Here is a 21,417-nt window from a genome sequence, read left to right as displayed (position 1 = left end):
TCTCCTTAACCTTTATAACAATCTCATGAAGTAAATAATATTTTCTCTAGTTTTTAAAGAAACTAAACCTTCGTGAGGTTAAATAATTGGCTCAGGTTTACACAGACCGGATGCTGTGCTGCCTGAATTTTACCTCAGATCTACACAGAGTCAGGATACATGGGTGTTATATACTTTGAGAGCTCTTGTGTGTCTGAGAAAGACCTTCAATTGTCTTCACACGTTAATAGTTTGGCTGACTGAGAACTAGTGGATTATAGTCCTTTCCCACAGATGTTTACAATTCATATATGTTCCAGTTAGACATGGGTTTGGTTGCATTTAGCAGAAAACTCAGTAACCGTGTCTTTTAAAAATATATATATTACATATAAAAAATACAGTGATATCACATGGACCCAGGTCAACAATGGACCCAGGTATCTACCACCTTTCTTAGCACGAGGCTTCCATTCCTTCCTGCCTCCATTCAGTGCCTTCTAGTGGGTACAGAATCCCACTGCAGCTCCAGCTTTCACATCCATATTCTGCATGGTGGAAAGAGGCAAGAGAGCCTTGAAAATGTACTTTTCTATTTGGCACGTTGCCACACCTAACAAAAAGGAACGAAGGAAGCTGGGGTAGTTAATTAATAGTTTTGCAGCAGTCTTACCAGTATATGTCTAAGTACTGAGTTTATCTTTTTTAATCACTTTTGTTTAGGTCTTCAACTCAGAAATATGGGCTATTCTATTTGTAATCATTGCTTTGGTTGTATTTACTATGGTTTTATTTGATTATATTTATTATCACATTTGTCATATACATTACTCTCTGATTTTCTGTATTGTGATTCTATTCTTCTCTATTTCTATTGGATTTTTAAAGTCCAATATTTTCTTTGGATTCTTTTTTAAAAATAGATCTTATTTAGCTCCTTTTCAAATCTTTTCTGCTTCTTAGCCAACTCCCCTCGTATTTAAGACTCCTTATTATTATTATTTTTTTATCTCATAGCACGGAGAGGAATTTTCAAGAAAAAAACTTTAAATACACAGAAAAGGAAAAATAATATAACAAATATCTGTACACTTACCATCTGGAGCTATAATTGTTAACATTTTCTCATATTTGTTTTGTTGGCTTAACATTCAACTAACACCCTGCCCTTAACTCTGGCATTCCCAACACCTTTACTATACTTCTCTTTTCCCTTTTCCAGAGCACTTATCCCTTCTAACATATAATTTCTTTGTACTTTACATCTGCTTCCCTACCTCTGGCATACGAGATCCATGAGGGCAGGATCTTTGTATTGTTCACTTACTATTCTCAAGTACCTAGAAGACTGCCTGGAATATAGTAGACACTCAATAAATATTTGTTGAATGAATAAATGAAGGAAAAGTATATTTTTATATAAATTCATGTTTATATATAGACTTAGTCCATTCCTTTTAATCACTATATGTAGTACTCCATTATCAGCAAATATAGCTAATATTTATTAAGTGCTTACTGTGTTCCAGCACTATCCTAATGGCCTTCCATTTTTCATACAATGCTCAAATAGACCTATGAGATAAGTACTGTTAGTAACCCCTGTGATACAGATGAAGAAATTAAGACTCACTTCAGCTCTAATGACACACAGACCGAAAGTGAAGAGATAGAAAAAGATATTCCGTGCCAATGGAAAAGAAAGTTGGAATAGCAATACACATATCTGACAAAAAACAACTTTAAAACAAAGACTGGGGACACATGGGTGGCTCAGTCAGTTGAGCATCCTACTTTGATTTCAGCTCAGGTCATGATCTCAGATTCGTGGGATCGAGCCCCATGTTGGGCTCTGCACACAGCACAGAGTCTGCTTGTCCCTCTTGCTCTGCTTCTCCTCTACCCCCACTCGTGCTTGTTCTCTTTCTTAAGTTCTCTTTCTTAAGTAAATAAATAAAATCTTTAAACAAACAAAGACTGGAACAAGAGACAAAGACACTATATACTGATAAAGGGGTCAATGCAAGAAGAGGATAGAACATTCATAAATATTTATGCACCCAACATAGGAGCACCTAAACAGATGAAGCAACTATTTATAGACAAAAAGGGGAAAATTGGCAGTAATACAATAATACTGGGGACTTTAATGTACCACTTTCATCAATGAATAGATCTTTTTGCAGAAAATCAATAAGGAAACATTGACTTTAAATAACACATTAGACCTAATGGGCTTAATATACAGAATGTTTCATCCAAAAACTGCAGAATATACATTCTCTTCAAGTGCACATGGAACACTGTTACCCATAAATTATATGTTAGGCCATAAAACAAGTCTCAATAAATTCAAGAAGACTTAAGTCATATCAAGCATCTTTTCTGATAACAATGGTATGAAGCTAGAAATCAATTAAGAGAAGAAAACTGAAAAAAATGCAAACATTTGAAGACTAAACAACAAGCTACTAAACAACCATTGTATCAATGAACACATCAAAAAGAAAATAAAACAATACTTTGAGACAAATTAAAACAGAAACACAGCTTTCCAAATCTGTGGAGTATAGCAATAGCTGTTCTAAGAGGGATGTTCATAGTGATACACACCTACTTCAAGAAATAAGAAAATCCCAAATAACAATCTAACTTTTTAGTTCTTTTTTTAAAAAGAACTAAAAAAGAAAAAAAAAAAACAGGGCCCAAAGTTAGTAGAAGGAAGGAAATAATAAAGATCAGAGCAGAAATAAATGAAATAGACTAAAAAAAGGACAATAGAAAAGATCAATGAAACTAATAGCTAGGTTTTCTTTTTAAAGATAGACAAAAATCAATAAACTTCATGAAGGGAAAAAAGCTTAAGGAAAAAAGAGACAGGACCCAAATAAATAAAATAAGAAACTGAAGAGAAGTTGCAACTGACATCACATAAATATAAAGAATTATAAGAGACTACCACAAACAATTATATACCAACAAATTGGAAAACCTAGGAGAAATGGACAAATTCCTAGAAACACACAACCTTCTAAGACTGAATCATGAAAAAATAGAAACTCAAAATAGACCAATTGCAAGTAATGAAACTGAATCAGTAATTTTAAAACTCCCAAAAAACAAAAGTCCAGGACCAGAGAGCTTCACAGGTGAATTTTACTAAACACTTAAAGTAGAATTCATTGCTATCCTTCTCAAACTATTCCAAAAAATTGAAGAGGAAGTAACAATTCCAAACTCATTTTATGAGGCCAGCATTACCCTGATACTAAAATCAGACAAAGACACCACAAAAGAAAGAAGATTTTGGGCCAATATCCTGATGAACATAGATGCAAAGATCCTCAAAAAATGTTAGCAAACCAAATTCACCACTACATTAAAAGGATCATATACCATGTTCAAATGGGATATATTCCAGGGATGCAAGGATGGTACACCATGCAAATCAATCAATATGATACACCACATTAACAAAACAAAGGATAAAAATCACATGAACATTCTGTCATGAGCACTGGGTATTACACTTACCTAATGAATCATTGAACACTACATCAAAAACTAATTATGTACTATACAGTGGCTAACTGAACATAACAAAAAAATCATATGAACATCTAAATAGTTGCAGAAAAAGCATTTGGCAAAAATCAACATCCATTTTTATCCTCCTGGCCACTAGACACCATGACAGGTAGCCTGTGTGGCCCAATCGAGGTCCTTTAGATATTTGTCTGAGCAGCCCTCCTTGGAGTCCTAGCCATGAGGCCAAGAACTCAGCTGGAAGTATAAGCCTGGTATGTGGGCCCTGAAGGGAGATCATGCTGTGGGACTGTCTAGGCCCAAGGTGGGGTTGGGGGAGGTGGCAGGGAGAGCCTGCAGCAGGAGTGGTGGCCCTTATCTCACTCCAGTGCTCACTCCAGTGATTGTCCTGGGTCATTCTTTCAACATCAATTTATAATTAAAAACTCCCAACAAAACTCCCTGGTTTTGGAAGGAATGTACCTCAACATGATAAAAGCCACATAGGACAAATCCACAGCTAACATCATGCTCAATGGTGTAAAACTAAAAGCTGTTCCTCTAGGATGAGGAACAAGATAAGGATGCCCACTCTTGCCATGTTTATGCAACATAGTACTGGAACCCCTAGCTATAGTAATCAGATGAGAAAAAGAAATAAAGGCTTGATTCAGATTGGTAAGGAAGAACTAAAACTGTCACTATTTGCAGATGACTTGATGCTATACACAGAAAACTAAAGACCACAAAAAAAAAAAAATTAGAACTAATAAATGAATTCAGTAAAGTTCCAGAATACAAAAGTAACATACAGAAATTGGTTGCATTTCTATATACTAATAATGATCAGAAAGAGAAATGAAGAAAACAATCTTATTTAAATGCATCAAAAAAAATAAAATAAAATAAGAGAAAAGAAAAGACCAGACCAGACCTAGGGATAAATTTAACAGTAGGTTAAAGACCTGCTCTGAAAACTGCAAGAAGATTTTATTTAAAAAAGCAATTGAGGACAACAAAAATAAATTGACAGATATAACATGATCACGGATTGGAAGAATTAATATTATCAAAATGTCTATATTACCCAAAGCAATCTTCAGAGTCAATGCAATCCTCATCAAAATACCAACAGTATTTTTCACAAAACTGGAACAAATAATACCAAAATTTCTATGGAACAACAAAACACCCCAAATAGCCAAAGCAATCTTCAGAAAGAAAAACAATCCTGGAGGTATTATGCTCTCGGATTTCAAACTACACTACAAAGCTATAGTTATCAAGATAGTATAGTCGTGGCACAAAACAGACACGTCAATGAAACAGAATAAAGAGCCCAGAAATAAACCTGCATTTATATGGTCAATCTAGACAAAGGAGTCTAGATAAACAATGGGGAAAAGAGAGTCTTTTCAATAAATGGTGCTGGGAAAACTGGAAAGCCATATGTAAAAGAATGAAACTGGGCCACTTTTTTTTTTAACTGATATAATGCATATTTTATTTTAATTTTTAAAATTTCTTTTGTGTTCCAGAATTCATTGTTTATGCACCACACCCAGTGCTCCATGCAATACGTGCCCTCCATAATACCTACCACCAAGCTCACCCAACCTCCCACCCCCCTCCCCTCCAAAACCCTCAGTTTGTTTCTCAGAGTCCACAGTCTCTCATGGTTCATCTCCCCCTCCAATTTCCCCCAACTCACTTCTCTCCATCTCCTCATGTCCTCCATGTTATTCCTTATGCTCCCCAAGTAAGTGAAACCATATGATAATTGACTCTCTCTGCTTGACTTATTTTACTCAGCATAATCTCTTCCAGTCCCTGCCATGTTGCTACAAAAGTTGGGTATTCATCCTTTCTGATGGAGGCATAATACTCCAGAGTATATGTGGACCATATCTTCCTTATCCATTTGTCCGTTGAAGGGCATCTTGGTTCTTTCCACAATTTGGCGACTGTGGCCATTGCTGCTATGAACATTGGGGTACAGATGGCCCTTCTTTTCACTACATCTGTATCTTTGGGGTAAATACCCAGTAGTGCAATTGCAGGGTCATAGGGAAGCTCTATTTTTAATTTCTTAAGGAATCTCCACACTGTTTTCCAAAGTGGCTGCACCAACTTGCATTCCCACCAACAGTGTAAGAGGGTTCCCCTTTCTCCACATCCTCTCCAACACATGTTGTTTACTGTCTTGTTAATTTTGGCCATTCTAACTGTCCCCTAAAGTGAGCTGATTATCTTACCAGAACACTCTGAACACCCATGAAATCAGCCCGAGAGGTAGGATTATACACTTCTGGATCTTTACCAGGGCAGAAGACGCCAATAGACAGGTAAAGCAGAGTGGGAACATCAGACTGGGCCACTTTCTTACACCATACACAAAATGAACTCGAAATGGATTAAAGACCTGACTGTAACACTGAAACCATAAAACTCCTAAAAGAAAATAATAGGTAGTGAGCTCTTTGATATCACTCCTAGTAATGTTTTTTTGGACCAGTCTCTTTACACAAGAGCAACAAAAGCTAGACCAAACAAATGGAATGACATCAAACTAAAAAGCTTTTGCACAATGAAGGAAACCATAAACAAAATAAGAAGGCAACCTACTGAATGGGAGGTTATTTGCAAGCCATACATCCAGTAAAGGATTAATATTCAAAATATGTAATATAAATTTAATATAAAAATACAATTTAATATGAATACACAATTTAATATAAAAAATCCAATTTAAAAATAGGCAGGAGGGGGAAGGAGCAAGATGGCAGAGGAGTAGGAGACCTAAGTATCATCAAGTCCCAGGAGTTCAGCTAGATAGTTATCAAACCATTCCGAACACCTACAAACTCAACAGGAGATCAAAGAGAAGAAGAGCAGCAACTCTAGGAACAGAAAAGTGACCACTTTCTGGAAGGTAGGATGTGAGAGAAGTGAATCCAAGGCAATATATGGAAAGAGAGGCTGTGGGGGGAGAGGCCGGCTCCCAGCAAGCATTAGAGCCACGGAGCACAAAATGGGAACTTTTAGAAGTCTGTTCCAATGAGGGATGTCGCTCCAGAGGCTAAGCAGGAGGTGGAGCCCTTGTGGGGACAGTTTGGTCTCAGGACCCATGGGGTCACATAAAGACCTGGGGTGCCTGAGTGTGGCAGAGCTGCCAGGTATCAGAGCAGGGAAGTTGGCAGTAGAGACTGAGCCTAGGAGTATGCTCTCAGCTTGGGGTTACCTTAAACCGTGATCCGAGGCACAGTCAGACCACTGCTCTTCGAGCAGGGACCTCACAAGTGGCAGATCCAGGGAAACTCCCTCCTTCATCCTCCGGGAGAAGCAGCACGACAGCATGCTGCAGGAATCTGCTGGGTTTGGAGACTCCAAATGGGGCCATTTGACAGAGACAGAAATGCTCCATCACAGGCTGGGTGAGCTCAGAGCACTGCCAGAGACCAGGGAGACAGGAGGGATTCACTGCTTTTTTCTGAGGGCACACTGAGGAGTGGGGTCCTGAGCTCTCAGGTCCTCTGGGGCCAGAGACTGGGAGGCTGCCATTTTCATTCTCATCCTTCAAAGCGGTATGGAAAGCATTCAGGGAACAAAAGCTACCAAACTCAAACCCGAGATTACTTAGTCTGGCCCCTGGCAAGGGTGGTGCAATTCCCCCCAGGCAAAGACATTTGAGAATCACTGCAATGGGCCCCTCCCCCAGAAGATCAGCAAGAACATCCAGCCAAGACCAAGTTCACCAATCAGTGAGAACTGCAAAACCTCAGAGCTACAAGAATACAGCATATAGAATTTGTGGCTTTTCCCCCATGATTCTTTAGTCTTTCAAAGTTAAATTTTTTTAATTTTATTTTTTAATCTATTTTTTTTATTTTTGTTCTTTCCTATTTTAACTTTTTTTTAACTATTTTAACTTATCAGTACCTTTTTAAAGATCTTTTTTCCTTTTCATTGTTATAGTAATATTCTATCCTTTCATTGTGTTTAACCTTATTTTTTGTATACATAGTGGATTTTCTTTCTTTAAAATTTTGGGATACAGTTTCTTCTAACAGATCAAAATATACCCTAAACCTAGCACATGACTTTGTTCTAGTCTCTAGAACACATTCTTTCCTCTTTTTTTTAAGCAACTTCTTATCACTTCCTTTTTTAGAATCTTTTTAAATTTTCATCTTTACAGTCATATTCCATCCCTTCATCTTGTTTACCGTTATTTTGTATACATATGTTTTTCTTTCTTTAAAATTTTGGGAGGCAGTTTCTTCTACAAGACCAAAATACACCCAAAACTAAGTGTGTGACCCATCATATTCATCAGTCTAATATATATATAATTTTTTCCCCTCCTTTCTTTCCCAGTTCCAGGTCTCCTCCAGTTTGGTTAGTGTACATTTCCCTGGGGTTGTTGCTATCCTTTTAGTATTTTATTTTCTCATTCATCTATTCTTATCTGGATAAAATGACAAGGCGGAAAAACTCAACTCAATTTAAAAAAAAAAAAAGAGTAAGTGGCAATACCAATATCTAGGGACCTAATTAATATGGACATTAGTAAGATGTCAGAACTAGAGTTCAGAATGATGATTATCAAGGTGCTAGCTGGGCTCAAAAAAAGCATGGAGAATACTAGAGAATCACTTTTTGGAGAAATAAAATCCCTTTCTGGAGAAATAAAAGAACTAAAACTAACCAAGTTGGAATAAAAAAAGCTATTAATGAGGTGCAATAAAAAATGGAGGCTCTTACTGCTAGGATAAATGAGGCAGAAGAGAGAATTAGTGATATAGAAGACCAAATGATGGAGAATAAAGAAGCTGAGAAAAAGAGAGACAAACAACTACTGGACCACAAGGGGAGAATTTGAGAGATAAGTGATACCATAAGATGAAACAATATTAGAATAATTGGGATCCCAGAAGAAGAAAGAGAGAGAAGGGAAGAAGGTATATTGGAGAAAATTATAGCAGAGAATTTCCCTAATTTGGAGACGGGAACAAGCATCAAAATCCAGGAGGCACAGAGAACCCCCCCCCCACCACCACCCCGGTCAAAATCAATAAAAATAGGTCCACCACCATCTAATAGTAAAACTTCCAAGTCTCAGTGACAAAGACAAAATCCTGAAAGCAGCTCAGGACAAGAGGTCTGTAACCTACAAAGGTAGAAACATTAGACTGGTAGCAGACCTATCCACAGAGACCTGGCAGGCCAGAAAGGACTGGCATGATATATTCAGAGCATTAAATGAGAAAAATATGCAGCCAAAAATACTATATCCAGCTAGGCTGTCATTGAAAATCGAAGTGGGGATGGGAAGAAAATAGAAGGAGAGATAAAAAGCTTCCAGGACAAACAAAATCTAAAAGAATTTGCAAACGCCAAACCAGACCTAGAGGAAATATTGAAAGGGATCCTCTAAGCAAAGAGAGAGCCTAAAAGTAACATGGACCAGGAAGGAACAGAGACAATATACAGTAACAATCACCTTACAGGCAATACAGTAGCACTAAATTCATATCTTTCAATAGTCACCCCAAATGAAGATGGGCTAAATGCCCCCATCAGAAACATAGGGTATCAGATTGGATAAAAAAACAAGACCCATCAATATGCTGTCTGCAAGAGACTCATTTGAGACACAAAGATACCTCTAGACTTAAAGTGAGGGGGTGGAAAACAATTTACCATTAATAAAAGAAAGAACAAGAATCATATGATACTCTCAATAAATGCTGAAAAAGCATTTGACAAATTACAGCATCCTTTATTGATCAAAACTCTTAATAGTGTAAAGACAGAGGGTCTATACCTCAATATCATAAAAGCCATCTATGAAAAACCCACAGCAAATATCATTCTCAATGGGGAAAAACTGAGAGCTTTTCCCCTAAGGTCAGGAACATGGCAGAGATGTCGTAATCATCAAGACAGTATGGTACTGGCACAAATAACAGAACCATAGATCAGTAGAAAAAAATAGAAAGCCCAGAAATGGACCCTCAACTCTATGGTCAACTAATCTTCCACAAAGCAGGAAGGAATGTCCAATTAAAAAAGTCTCTTCAACAAATGGAATTGGGAAAATTGGATAGGCACATGCAGAAGACTGAAACTGGACCATTTCCTTACACCATACACAAAAATAGACTCAAAATGGATGAAACAGGAGCGTGAAACAGGAATCCATCAAAATTCTTGAGGAGAACACAAGCAGTAACCTCTTCAACCTCAGCTACAGCAACTTCTTCCTAGAAACATAGCCAAAGGCAAGGGAAGTAAGGGCAAAAATGAACTACTGGGACTTCATCAAGATCAAAAGTTTTTGCACAGCAAGGAAACATTCAACAAAACCAAAAGACAACCAACAGAATGGGAGAAGATATTTGTAAATGACATATCAGATAAAGGGCTAGTATCCAAAATCTATAAAGAACTTATCAAACTCAACATCCAAGGACAAATAAACCAATCAAGAAATTGGCAGAAGACATAAACAGACATTTCTGCAAAGAAGACATCCAAATGGCCAACAGACATATGAAAAAGTGCTCAACATCACTCGGCATCAAGGGAACACAAATCAAAACCACAGTGAGATACCACCTCATACCAGTCAGAATGGCTAAAATTAACAAGTCAGGAAATGACAGGTGTTGGAAAAGATGTGGGGAAAGGGGGACCCTCCTACACTCTTGGTGGGAATGCAAGCTGGTGCAGCCACCCTAGAAAACAGCATGGAACTTCCTCAAAATGTTTAAAATAGAGCTACCCTACAACCCAGCAATTGCACTACTGGGAATTTACCCTAAAGATACAAATGTAGTGATCCGAGGGGGCACATGCACTGAATGTTTATAGCAGCAATGTCCACAACAGCTAACCTGTGGAAAGAACCTAGATGTCCATCAACAGATGAATGGATAAAGAAGATGTGGTGTATATATATACAACGCAATACTATGCAACCATCAAAAAACCACAAAATCTTGCCATTTGCAATGACATGGGTGGAACTAGAGGGTATTATGCTAAGCAAAATAAGTCAATCAGAGGAAGACAATTATCATATGATCTCTCTGATATGAGGAATTTGAGAGGTAGGGCAGGTGGTTGTGGGGGGTAGGGAGGGAAAAAATGAAACAAGATGGGAACAGGGAGGGAGACAAACCATAAGAGACTCTTAATCTCAGGAAACAAACTGAGGGTTGCTGGGTGGTGGGAGGGGAAGGATAGGGTGGCTGGGTTATGGACATTGGGGAGGGTATGTGTTATGGTGAGTGCTGTGAATTGTGTAAGACTGATGATTCACAGACCTATACCCCTGAAGCAAATAATACATTATAGGTTAAATAAATAAATAAACAAATAACAAAAAATTAAAAATTAAAATAGGCAGAAGACATGAAAAGATATTTCTCCAAAGAAGACATGCAGATGGTCAACAGTCACATGAAAAGATGCTCAATCACTACTCATCAGGGACATGCAAATCAAAACCACAAAGAGATATCACCTCACACCAGGCAGATTGGCCATTATCAAAAAGATAAGAAATAACAAGAGTTGGTAAGGATGTGGACAAAAGGACGCTCATACACTGCTGGTGAGAATGTAAATGGGTATAGCCACTATGACAAAATGTGTGGAAGTTCCTCAAAAAATATTAAAAATAGAACTACCATATGACCCAAGCATTCCACATCTGAGTATCTGAAGAAAACAAAACACCAATTTGAAGAGCTCTATGCACCCCTGTGTTCCCTGCAGCATTATTTACAATAGCCCAGGTATAAAAGCAACCTAAATGTCCCTCCACAGATCAATGGATAATGCAGATGTGGGTGCATATATGAAATATGACTTGGCCATAGAAAGAAAAAAATCTTGCCATTTGTGACAACATGGGTAGACTGGAGGGTATTACGCCAAGTAAGATACGTCAGACAGGGGAAGACAAACACAATATGATTTCACTTATACATGGAACCTAAAAAAAATAAAACAAATGTTATATGCCAATGACATCTCATTAAAGCTGGAAAAAAACAAAGACCCATGAGTGGTACAGCTGGATTAAATCCTAGACTTCCGGTCCCAGAGCTGTACACTATAAAATAAACAAATCACATTTATTTATCCTTTTCTCTAGTGACATCTAATTTGTTTGCAATTTTCCCTACCATGAAAAAGTTTTAGTGAACATCACAGATAGGCACAGTGATGTGAACGTCCCTGTGCCTATCTGCCTTTGCATATGTGGAACAGTTGCTGAAGGTATATACACCACGTAGAATAGCCATGGAATGAGTCCTTTTCTGTTTGTTTTTTGAAAGTACAGAGCAACGCAGATGTTATTTAAAAGTTTCTTCTTCCCTTCAGAAATTTTTTTTCTCTGATAGAATTTATGTTCCATGAAGGCAGGGAATTTTGTCTGTTTTGTTCACAGCTCTTTTCTAGGCAAACAGAAGAATGTCAAGCACAAGAGAAGATACTCAATAAGTACCTGCTGAAGATATGAATGGTTCTTGAATATTAGACTCTATTGCCTTAATTATGCAAACACTTTTTATACAACTCCAAACTGTGTGAGGAGAATTTCTAGTTACTCATCTTTGTACATTGAGAATTTTACCCAAGTCTTGGATTTACCCCCCAAAAGGCATTGGAAGAGAGGATTCTTCTTGGACGTTATGGTATTGGTATGTTATTGGTATTCTCCTCAAGGACTTTAAATTGGGGGGTTAGGAACAAGTTCTATGACTCAACAGCTTGAAGAGAAAGGGGTGGTAGCCACAGCTGTAAATGACATGGGACAGTCTCCCCTGAGTCCTGGTGTGGTTTGGCTTTCTTGGTGCTGCCAAACACCATGCCAAGACTGAGCCTTGCCCTTAAGGAGATGAAGCTCAACCACTTGTCAGCCCCATGGACACTACCAAGCCACAGTGGCTAAGGAGACTCCAGTCTGTCCTACTGCTCACTCTTGCCCTTACCCTTTGTGCCTCTGAAGTAGGGCATATTTATGAGATCCAAAACTAGACTCTCAGAGAGCCCCCTAGTCGTGTGGTCCCACTCCACTCTATCTAGAGCAACTTCCTTTCTCTTGCATATGAATAGCTCCCTTCCATAGAATCTAGCAAGGGTGCTGGTTTCCCCCATGTTTCTATTGTGGATGAATTCACCCATGCTCAGGAAAGAAGACATCAGAAGCGCACCTACTGGAGTATTAACTTGTTTTTAGCTGTGTCTTCCCAAAATGTCATAAATCAGTTACAGAAAAGGGAACAGTAGTTGAATAGGAAAACTGTCACTTGAGACTCTTTCTTGACTGCTGTTTCTATGTGAAAGCAGCTGCATCTTTGATTCTAATTTTTTAACCTCTTTTTAGTGTAACTACCGATGGTAGAGATGGCACATCCAATATCTTCATGTGTAAAACATGGGAATGGTTCTCTTGTGCACAGATGGAAGAGGACTTTGGAGGGAATGGCTGGACCCCTTTTTTTCTCTCGTCTATTTTCCACAGCCCGTTCATTCTTTCACAACTCACGTTATGTGAATAACCTCCTTTTCAATTTTGTGCTTTACTCAAGACCCATGTTGATAACTGAGCTGACAACTCTTAGGAAGCCTCTGGAATTAACAGATCCATCAAATATTTAGTGATTTAGGCCTACGAGGTGCCAGACCTTCTCTCAGAAGCTGAAGAGAAAATATTTCCTGATCTCATGGAGCTTACAATACATCATCTCACGAAGCTTACCTCCCTGTGAAAGAAATAGATAATAAATAAGTAACCATGTCAGATGGTGATAATGTGGGAAAAAAGAAAGTCAAAGTACAGGGCAAAGAGTGTTGGAGAGATGCTACTTTAGGGAGCAGAGAAAGCCCCTCTCAGACTCTCTTCTTCATCACATCCTTAGAAAGCATGGAAAAAGAACACTGAAATATCCTAGTTATACAATCATACCTCAACAAGATTCCCTAGTAACTGTGAAAAGTGGATGTAGGTGTGTTTGTTCATGAACATCCCTAGTAAGGTAAGACCACTTTGTGTATTATGAAATCTGGACTCTCAGAATCAAATGTGTGATTCTCCAATCCTAATGCCCTCACTTATAAAATGAAATCACCTATATCATAGGGCTATTGTAAAGATCCAATAAGCCAGCATATACAAAGTGCCAGGCATACAGTTAGCACTTAATAAATGTAGGCTTTTTTTCCTCTTTTCCCCTTTCCCAAGCTCTTACTCTGATAAAAACTTTGATAAAATAGCCTTCTCGCCAAGCCACACACATGAGGCAACAGAGAGCTTTATGAAGGAAAAATTAGAAATTAGATCAGTTTTTCTTTATCATACTATTTCCTCAATCCATAGAGCCTAGATCTCTTTAGATAATTTGGAGTGAAAACAAACAATTTCTTATTGGGTTCCTCTAGAGTCTGAATGAGCCTAGAATGGTGCCAACATATAGAAAAGAGTTCATTGAAATGCCACGAGGGAATGAAGGCACTAGATTGAATTACAAATATCCTATCACGTGAGTAGATGAGGAAGCGGCATGAGACCCTCCAGAGCTGGGTGTTGACAACATCTCTCTTGAACACAACATAGGATAAATATGAATACTTATTTAAAAATCTAAATCATTACCTCCCATTGTCCCCAGTGGTACCACATTCATAAAGTAAATAAATTCCCTGGTATTTTTTTTATAGCAGAAGAAACATATCATGAATACTAACAAATAATAAAATATGGCTTTCTTACCCTAACAGTTGAAATCCAGGTAAACTTTTCCCTTTTAATAGGCCATGTAAGTGGTTGGGTTTGTTGTTGTTGTTGTTGTTTTTAAACAACAGATCAAAATCAACCTCTATTATTCTTTCACGAAGTCACTCCCAGTAGCCTCTTCCTTTGGTGTAGAAGTAAATGCTCTGGACTAGAAATACGAAGTCATCCCTATGACTTTGATCAACATGTCTCACTTCTCAGAGCTCAGTGTCCTGGGCTTGGACTAGATTAACTCTCTGGAAAATTATTGTGCATGTCCTAAGATTTTCCTATGAAAACATTTTTCCCCTTTCATTTCTTCCTCTATTTCTACTCCTTCTCTAATCATAAACCACACCTGCTATATGATATTGCTCCAACTCAGCAGGGTTCTCTCCCACTATCCCACTGGCTCCAGAACCATGGCGGTGGTGAATCCCTTGTATAGTTGGGCAGACTTTCCAGCAAGTAATTACAAACACACGCTGCACTGTGTCTACTTACTTTCCGTGAAACATTTATTGCATTCATAGCCCTTATTCATCCCAACCTCCGGAAAGAGGTATTGTAAGGACTCACAGCAATGGAGAGAGATTTAAAATCCACCTTGGGAAAATCACTGAAAATATAAAAGGCTAGTAGTTTCTCCAAGTAGACGTAAGTGAATGAAGATCTGCTATGTCAGCTGATACTTTATTTTTATATACACAGACTTGGAATACTGCAAATTTTCAATTTTGACCTTGCTTTTATGTACAAGAGCCCTGGGCTCATCAATAAAAACACCATGGTCCAAGCCTGCTGGCTAGGGGTGCTATGGAGCCCAGGACGCTTTGGGGTCTAACTACTCACTACTTAGCTAACCTAACTGATCCCTTCTTCTCAACTGTTTCCCATATTTCACTGTGTTTGCTTGTAAAGTATACCTTTATCCTCACCTTTTCTGATCATCACATCAGGAAAGCATCCTGTCACTTCCTTGAAAAGCTCTAGTGCTTCTAGATGGAAAGGTACTTCTCTTGAAGGAAAAGTTCATGCTATGTGGAGACATGAACAAAAGAAAAGACAACTGTCAGCAAGCATCCTTTGAGCCTAATGGAATCCATGTTACAAACCATTTGCGATGGTGCCAAAAGGAACTGACTGGAACATCAGAAAGGATGCAACATGTGCTACTAGGGTGTGGGTCTCAAACTTTGCTTTGACTGATATGTAAAGATTCAAAGGAATTCCAGGGAACTGACATAAGTTTGACAACATTTTTCATATATGGCCTTAAAAACAAAAGGAAAAACTACCCTCTTCTACTGCCATTTCATTTCATTTCATTTCAAACGGACAATATCATGGTATAGCCATGTCGTGGAATATTATTTAGCTATAAAAAGTAATGAGGTTCTGATATAGACATATATCAGATATATCAGGCACAAGAAGACAAATATTGTATGATTCCACTTGTGTGCGGTATCTAGGGTAGTAAAATACATGATGATGGAAAGTGGATCAGAGGTTACCAGGGATTGAGGAGAAGGGAGGATGGGGAATTACTGCTTCACAGGTAGAGTTTCTTGAACTAGATACTGGTGATGGCTGTGCATCATTTAATTAATGCCACTGAATTGTATACTTAAAAAATGGTTAAAATGGCCCCCAAAAGGGACATGTTCACACACACACCCACACCCACACACACACACACACACACACACACTGCTAAGCACAGAGGCAAACAGATGGTCCACAGAAGCTTTCACTGATGTAAGAGGAAAGGACAGATCCAGATCCAGGTGAGTTTGTCAGTTTAGCTGTAGAAACAGGTACTTCTGGATCATCTGCTGAGAGTGAAAGGGTCTTGGGATTGGAATCCTACTTCTTTGATCAACTCGGTACTTCTTTGTGCAGGTTTTGATGTTCCCCATGATCTGGCCCTGAGTTTACCTAACCAACACATTCACTAATTTGAACCATTCACTTCAGTTAAGCCATTCTCTTCACTAGCTGAGGAGACCATCCAGCTGTCTCCCATCTCCATCTCCCTACTCATGTTGCTAACCCTTTCCTTTGCTCAGCCACATCCTCCCTGTCTTCGTCAGCTCAGGAACCACTTTCACACGGAAGAGACTATCTCTCATCCATAGTTTTCCTATCTTCCTAATCATCCTAAGTGACTTCCCTGGCCTTGAAGACCAATAGCATATAAAATGCTCTTCCCCATTATAGCTTACTTACCCACAGCAGTGTTTGGATTATTGTTTCCCATTTGCTAGTCTTTTGTAGGCTCCCTTAATCTTATTTGCCAAGCAATTATTAATAGTCTTTTAAGTACCCAGCAAATACTATTATTGTTGATTAGCGAATAATAATTAACAATAGTTGGTATTTATGGAGCCCACGCATTCTACAGTGATTTCACACATACAGTTATGGAATCATTGTTTACCAGTCTCCTAAATCCCCACAACAAACTTATTAGTGAAATGTTAGCTACATTTTAATGAAAAAGAACCGAGGTGCTGAAGAATCAAGAGGTCCATGCAAGCTTGTATGCTAATTAATAAATAATGAGTATATTTAATAATAAAATAATTAAAATTAATCTTGTGTATTAAAAAATTTCCTAATATATGTCCAACTGAGAATAAACCTAGGAAAAAGACTTTTTATATAGAAAATGACACATTTAGGGGCCCCTGGGTGGCTCAGTGGGTTAAGCCTCTGCCTTTGGCTCGGGTCATGATCCCAGGGTCCTGGGATCGAGCCCCACATCAGGCTCTCTGCTCAGCAGGGAGCCTGCTTCCTCCTCTCTCTCTGCCTGCCTCTCCACCTACTTGTGATCTCTGTCAAATAAATAAATAAAATCTTTAAAAAAAAGAAAAGAAAATGACACATTTATTTTGTTATTTAATAAATGTTTGGTCACACAACCTGAGTCTATTTAGCCAAGTTATTTTCCAAAACTATTTTTTTTTCCAAAACTATTTTCAACCTTTTTTTTTAAGATTTTATTTATTTACTTGAGAGAGAGAGAGAGCATGAGCAGGGAGAGAAGCAGAGGGAGAAGCAGACTCCCTGCTGAGCAGAAAGCCCAATGTGGGGCTCGATGTGGGGCTTGAACCCAGAACTCTGGAATCATGACCTGAGCTAAAGATGGATGCTTAACCGACTGAGCCACTCAGGAACCCCTATTTTCAACTTTAAAAAGTTAACAATTAATATATATTTGTTATAGAAAAATAAGAAAATAAGGCAGGGAGGAAAGTCTATAATCCCACTATCTAAAGTCAACAACGAGTAACATATCTTTTCACACATTGTCTATGATTATATGTAGACCCCCCCTTTCTTTGAATAGAAAATGGAATTTTTGTATAGAGAGAGAGATAGATAGCTTCGCTAATAGGATTTTTAACTTAATGGGGGGGTGAATATATTTGCATGTCAAATACACCTATGTTCCCATTAATGACTGCGTGACTTATAAGCTAATCCTCTATTTTTGTATGTTTCCGTTGGCTCCTATTTTTTCTAGCATATAAAAAAGCTCTGTGATGAACACATCTCTATCTTCATGCACTTGTCCAACTATTGCCTTAGGATGAATTCCTGGAAGTGGGACTTACAGGTCATTGGTAAGAAACTATTTTTGAAAAAAAATTTTTTTATGAATTAGAGGTGATAAAACAGATTTAGGTGCATGCTAAGTTTCCAGTACTCTGTCGTACTCAATTTTTTTTTTAACCAGATAAAACTGTTTTTTAAATGTCCGAAGAATTTAAATAGATGGTTTCAACATCCCAGTCCCTTCAAACTATATAAATATATAGATGACAAGCACAGAAACCTAACATTGATTTGGAAGACAAGACATATCCTAATTTCAACAACACTTTTATTATTTCTTTAATCAGATGAGAAAAGCAGGGAAAAAAGAAGAACCCACATTTGTAAAAACGATCTTCTCCAATTTTTAAAAACTTGTTTTTATTTTTCTGATTTAAAAAATTACATATTCGTTATAGAAAATTTGGAAAATACAGAGAATAAAGAAAATACGAATTTCCCAGAATCCAACAATACAAGAGACAGCCTTACAGTTTTACTACTTTCTCCACATGCGCATTTTTTAAACAATTTGCCGTACTCCTTCTCTCCCCCACCGGACCCACCAGAAAGGAGGGGAAGGCAGGTCCTTGAGGTCCGCCACACCATTTCATCCTCACCGAAGGCTTCCTCCTTGCTGAGCTGTGGCCTGTTTGCCTTCTTACTTCCCAGATTGCTACACAAAAGCAAAAGCCACCCCTCTACCCTCCCAAAACAGGGCCAATGATCCTCTGCCTCCAGAACTCGGAACCAGAGAACCGGAGAACAACAAAGTCAACTTCCAGCTGCCTGCTGCATTTCAGAGCCAGGTTTCTCCCCGGTAACACCTTGAAGATTTATCTCAGCTGATCAACATCTGAAGCAGCAACTAATACCTTATAAGATGTATACAGCACTTTAAAGTTTAGCAAGTTCTCTGACATTTTAACCTCTGCGAGAGTCTTCTGAAATGGACAAAGCAGATATCCCTGTGTATCAGAAAAGGGAACCAAGGTGCAGAGGAGCTGAGTAAAGGTCATCCATAGTGAATGGCAGAGCTTGGATTTGAAGCCATAAATTGACTCCAAGGTCAGAGCTCATTGCCTAGCCATTGTTAACAAACCATTCTTCAGACTGACAACTAGAAATTAAGAGCCAGAAGGATCTTCAATAAATCACCTAATCTAATCCCTTTTTAGTAGTCACGCATAAGGAAAAGAAGTCCCAGAGAAGCTAGGTGATTGCCGAAAGTCACCAGCTTTCATGATGAAGAGGATCTAAAGGCCCGATCTTCAGACTCCCAGGCCAGTGCTCACGCCAGTCGTCCCTAGAGAGATGTTCTTTAATAAGCTGGTCTCTCATCCGGAGTCTTCTGGTTAGCCAAATGTCAACCAGGAATTAAAATCCTAAAAGTGTAGAATGTTAGAGCCAGAAGGGACCTTGAAGACCACCCCAGGCAACCCACTCACTTGACAGATGAGGAATCTAAGGTCCAAATCCCATGGCTTTTGATGTTCAGTTCTATGCACTTCCCTTCCACTCAACCTATCACTTCCCTTCTGAGTAGTTAAAAACAAAATCTGGCCAAAGATTTTACTTCCTTCTTTGACACTCAGTGTGCCACAGGCCACAGATCAGCAAAATCAAAAGTGAAACTAAACAGGATTTGAACTCAGAAGATACTTCGTTTGCAAGAGATGTACCCACCATGACTTTCATCACAAAATATCCGAGTTCTGTGGGGTTCTAAGCAGGCTCCCCCACTCTCCGCCCTCCACCCCCCAACCAGAGAGACGGCCTACTGAAATCCCTGCGTCCTAGGAAAGGGTACCTATGACCCTTTGGAAGTCACCATCCCTTTAATCTGCGAAAATGTAGCAATACTGTTTCGCTAAAGGCTTTTACTCCACAAATAAACCAGGAATCCGAATTAAAACTGGCAGCACATCACCAGAGCTGTCACAGTTCGCTGACCCCAATGGACTCAGACCCTGCTCCCACCATCTTTGTGTACCCCCAAATCAGCTCCTCAACGCTAGCTAACCTTGACTCTCCTGCAGCAGTTCCACGGTTCTGCGGCTAGCCTTACTTCTCTAATGAGATGGAAAGCTCTTTGAGGGCAAGAGGCTCCTTCTACCGCCCCTAGCTTCAAGAAACTTGAAGGATAAACCAAACCATGTGTAAAACCAAGCGCGGTCACAGAGGTGTAAACAGGAAGCCAAGGAGCGCAGAAGACGTGCGTCTACTGCTGGGGAGGAGGGTAGCTGCTGGGTAAGGGAACAGATCCGAGTCTTAAAGGGCTAGTGGGATCAGCTGGGCAAAGGTAGGCGGAAGGCAAAGCCAGGCAGGAGGGCCAGCGTCAGCAGAAGCAAGGAAAGAAACAGTTCAACGTTGCCGTAGCATCAAGTGCAAGGCGGGGAGTGGTGAGAATTGAGGCTGTAGCGGGGGGCCCAGCAAGGAGGCAACAGGCAACAAGCGCGCGTAATTCGCGCTGACCTGTACCGAGAGAGCAGCTTACGCAATTCGCGAGTAAACGAATTTGGGCGCCCATTGCGAGGCTCTCTCAATGACCGCCGCGCCAGCCCCCTCCCCCGTGCACCTGTGCGCCTTCGCAGCTGCCAAAGCAAACGCAGGGCTGCCTCAATCCGCTAGATTTTCAACGCGGGCCGCACGCCGCCCCCACCCCGGCCACGGCCACGGCTGCCTCGGGCCCCCCGCCCCCCTGGCCCGCTCATTTCTCCGCTCTGGTTTAAAACGCCTGTTGACGCACTGTGGCGGGTGCCTGCGCGCTGGCGGGCGGCCCCGCGGTTTTCTCTGCAGTTGTCACCGGGGTTCCTGAAGAAGAATCCCTGCGGGCCTCTCGACCCCGGGCTGGGGAGGCCGGGGGGCGGCCAAGGCTCCCTCTGCCGGGCTGGCCCGGGGTCTGGCACGGCGGCCGGGCAGGGGCCGGTGCCATCTGGGGCTTGCGCAAGGCGCAGTGCCGAAATCAGTCCTCCCGGGAAAGCGCAGCATGGAAACAAACAAACAGGACGGGCCGCCCTCTCTCGGCCCGCGGCTGAGCGGGCACCGGGGACAGCGCGGGCTCCCCCGCAGCCAGGCTCGAGCCGGGGCCGGGGCCAGGACCCAGGCGGGCGCGGCGGCGGAGGTGCGGGGGGCGCGGGGCGGAGCGGCCCAGGGCAGGGGCTCGCTCGCTCGGGGTCTGCGCGCCGGCGCCCAGGCCGTTGTCATTACCTGGCCAGTGTAGTTTTCCCCGAGCCCGGGAGGCCTCGCAGGAGGTAGAGGTGTTTCCTAAAGCTGTGGCGGCGCGGAGGTGTCCCACGCGGGGGTGGCGGGGCCGGCGGCCGGGGTTTCTGCTGTTGCTGCTGGAGGCTCAGCCTCCCAAAGGATTCAAGAAAACTCTCCTCCATGGGGTGGGGGCTGGCTGCGAGAGCCCTGGGTTCCCTTTCCTGAAGTCACCGTCTTGGCCAAAGCTGTTGTTTTTGTGGCTCTCCGGCCATGTGATAGATGGAGGGGCGGGCGCTCGGAGTCCAGCCCCTCCT

At 40.5% G+C, this 21,417-nt stretch overlaps 1 protein-coding gene across 3 annotated transcripts in view; it reads right to left on the bottom strand.

Annotated features, from left to right (window-relative positions):
* The window catches only part of N4BP2L1 (NEDD4 binding protein 2 like 1), a 33,856-nt gene extending 12,439 nt beyond the window's left edge, over positions 1-21,417 (bottom strand). For 2 of the 3 annotated variants that reach the window (XM_080799695.1, XM_080799696.1), the window contains exon 1: positions 21,110-21,417. In XM_080799695.1, the coding sequence (XP_080655821.1) occupies positions 21,110-21,285 (176 nt within the window). In that variant the 5' untranslated portion in view covers positions 21,286-21,417. The remainder of the gene's footprint in view (positions 1-21,109) is intronic. The other variant, XM_080799694.1, reaches the window with a different exon arrangement.

Source organism: Martes martes (genome assembly GCF_963455335.1).
Source record: "Martes martes genome assembly, chromosome: 3".
In the NCBI taxonomy this organism is placed as follows: Eukaryota; Metazoa; Chordata; class Mammalia; order Carnivora; family Mustelidae; genus Martes; species Martes martes.
This window is presented reverse-complemented; position numbering and strand designations above follow the sequence as displayed.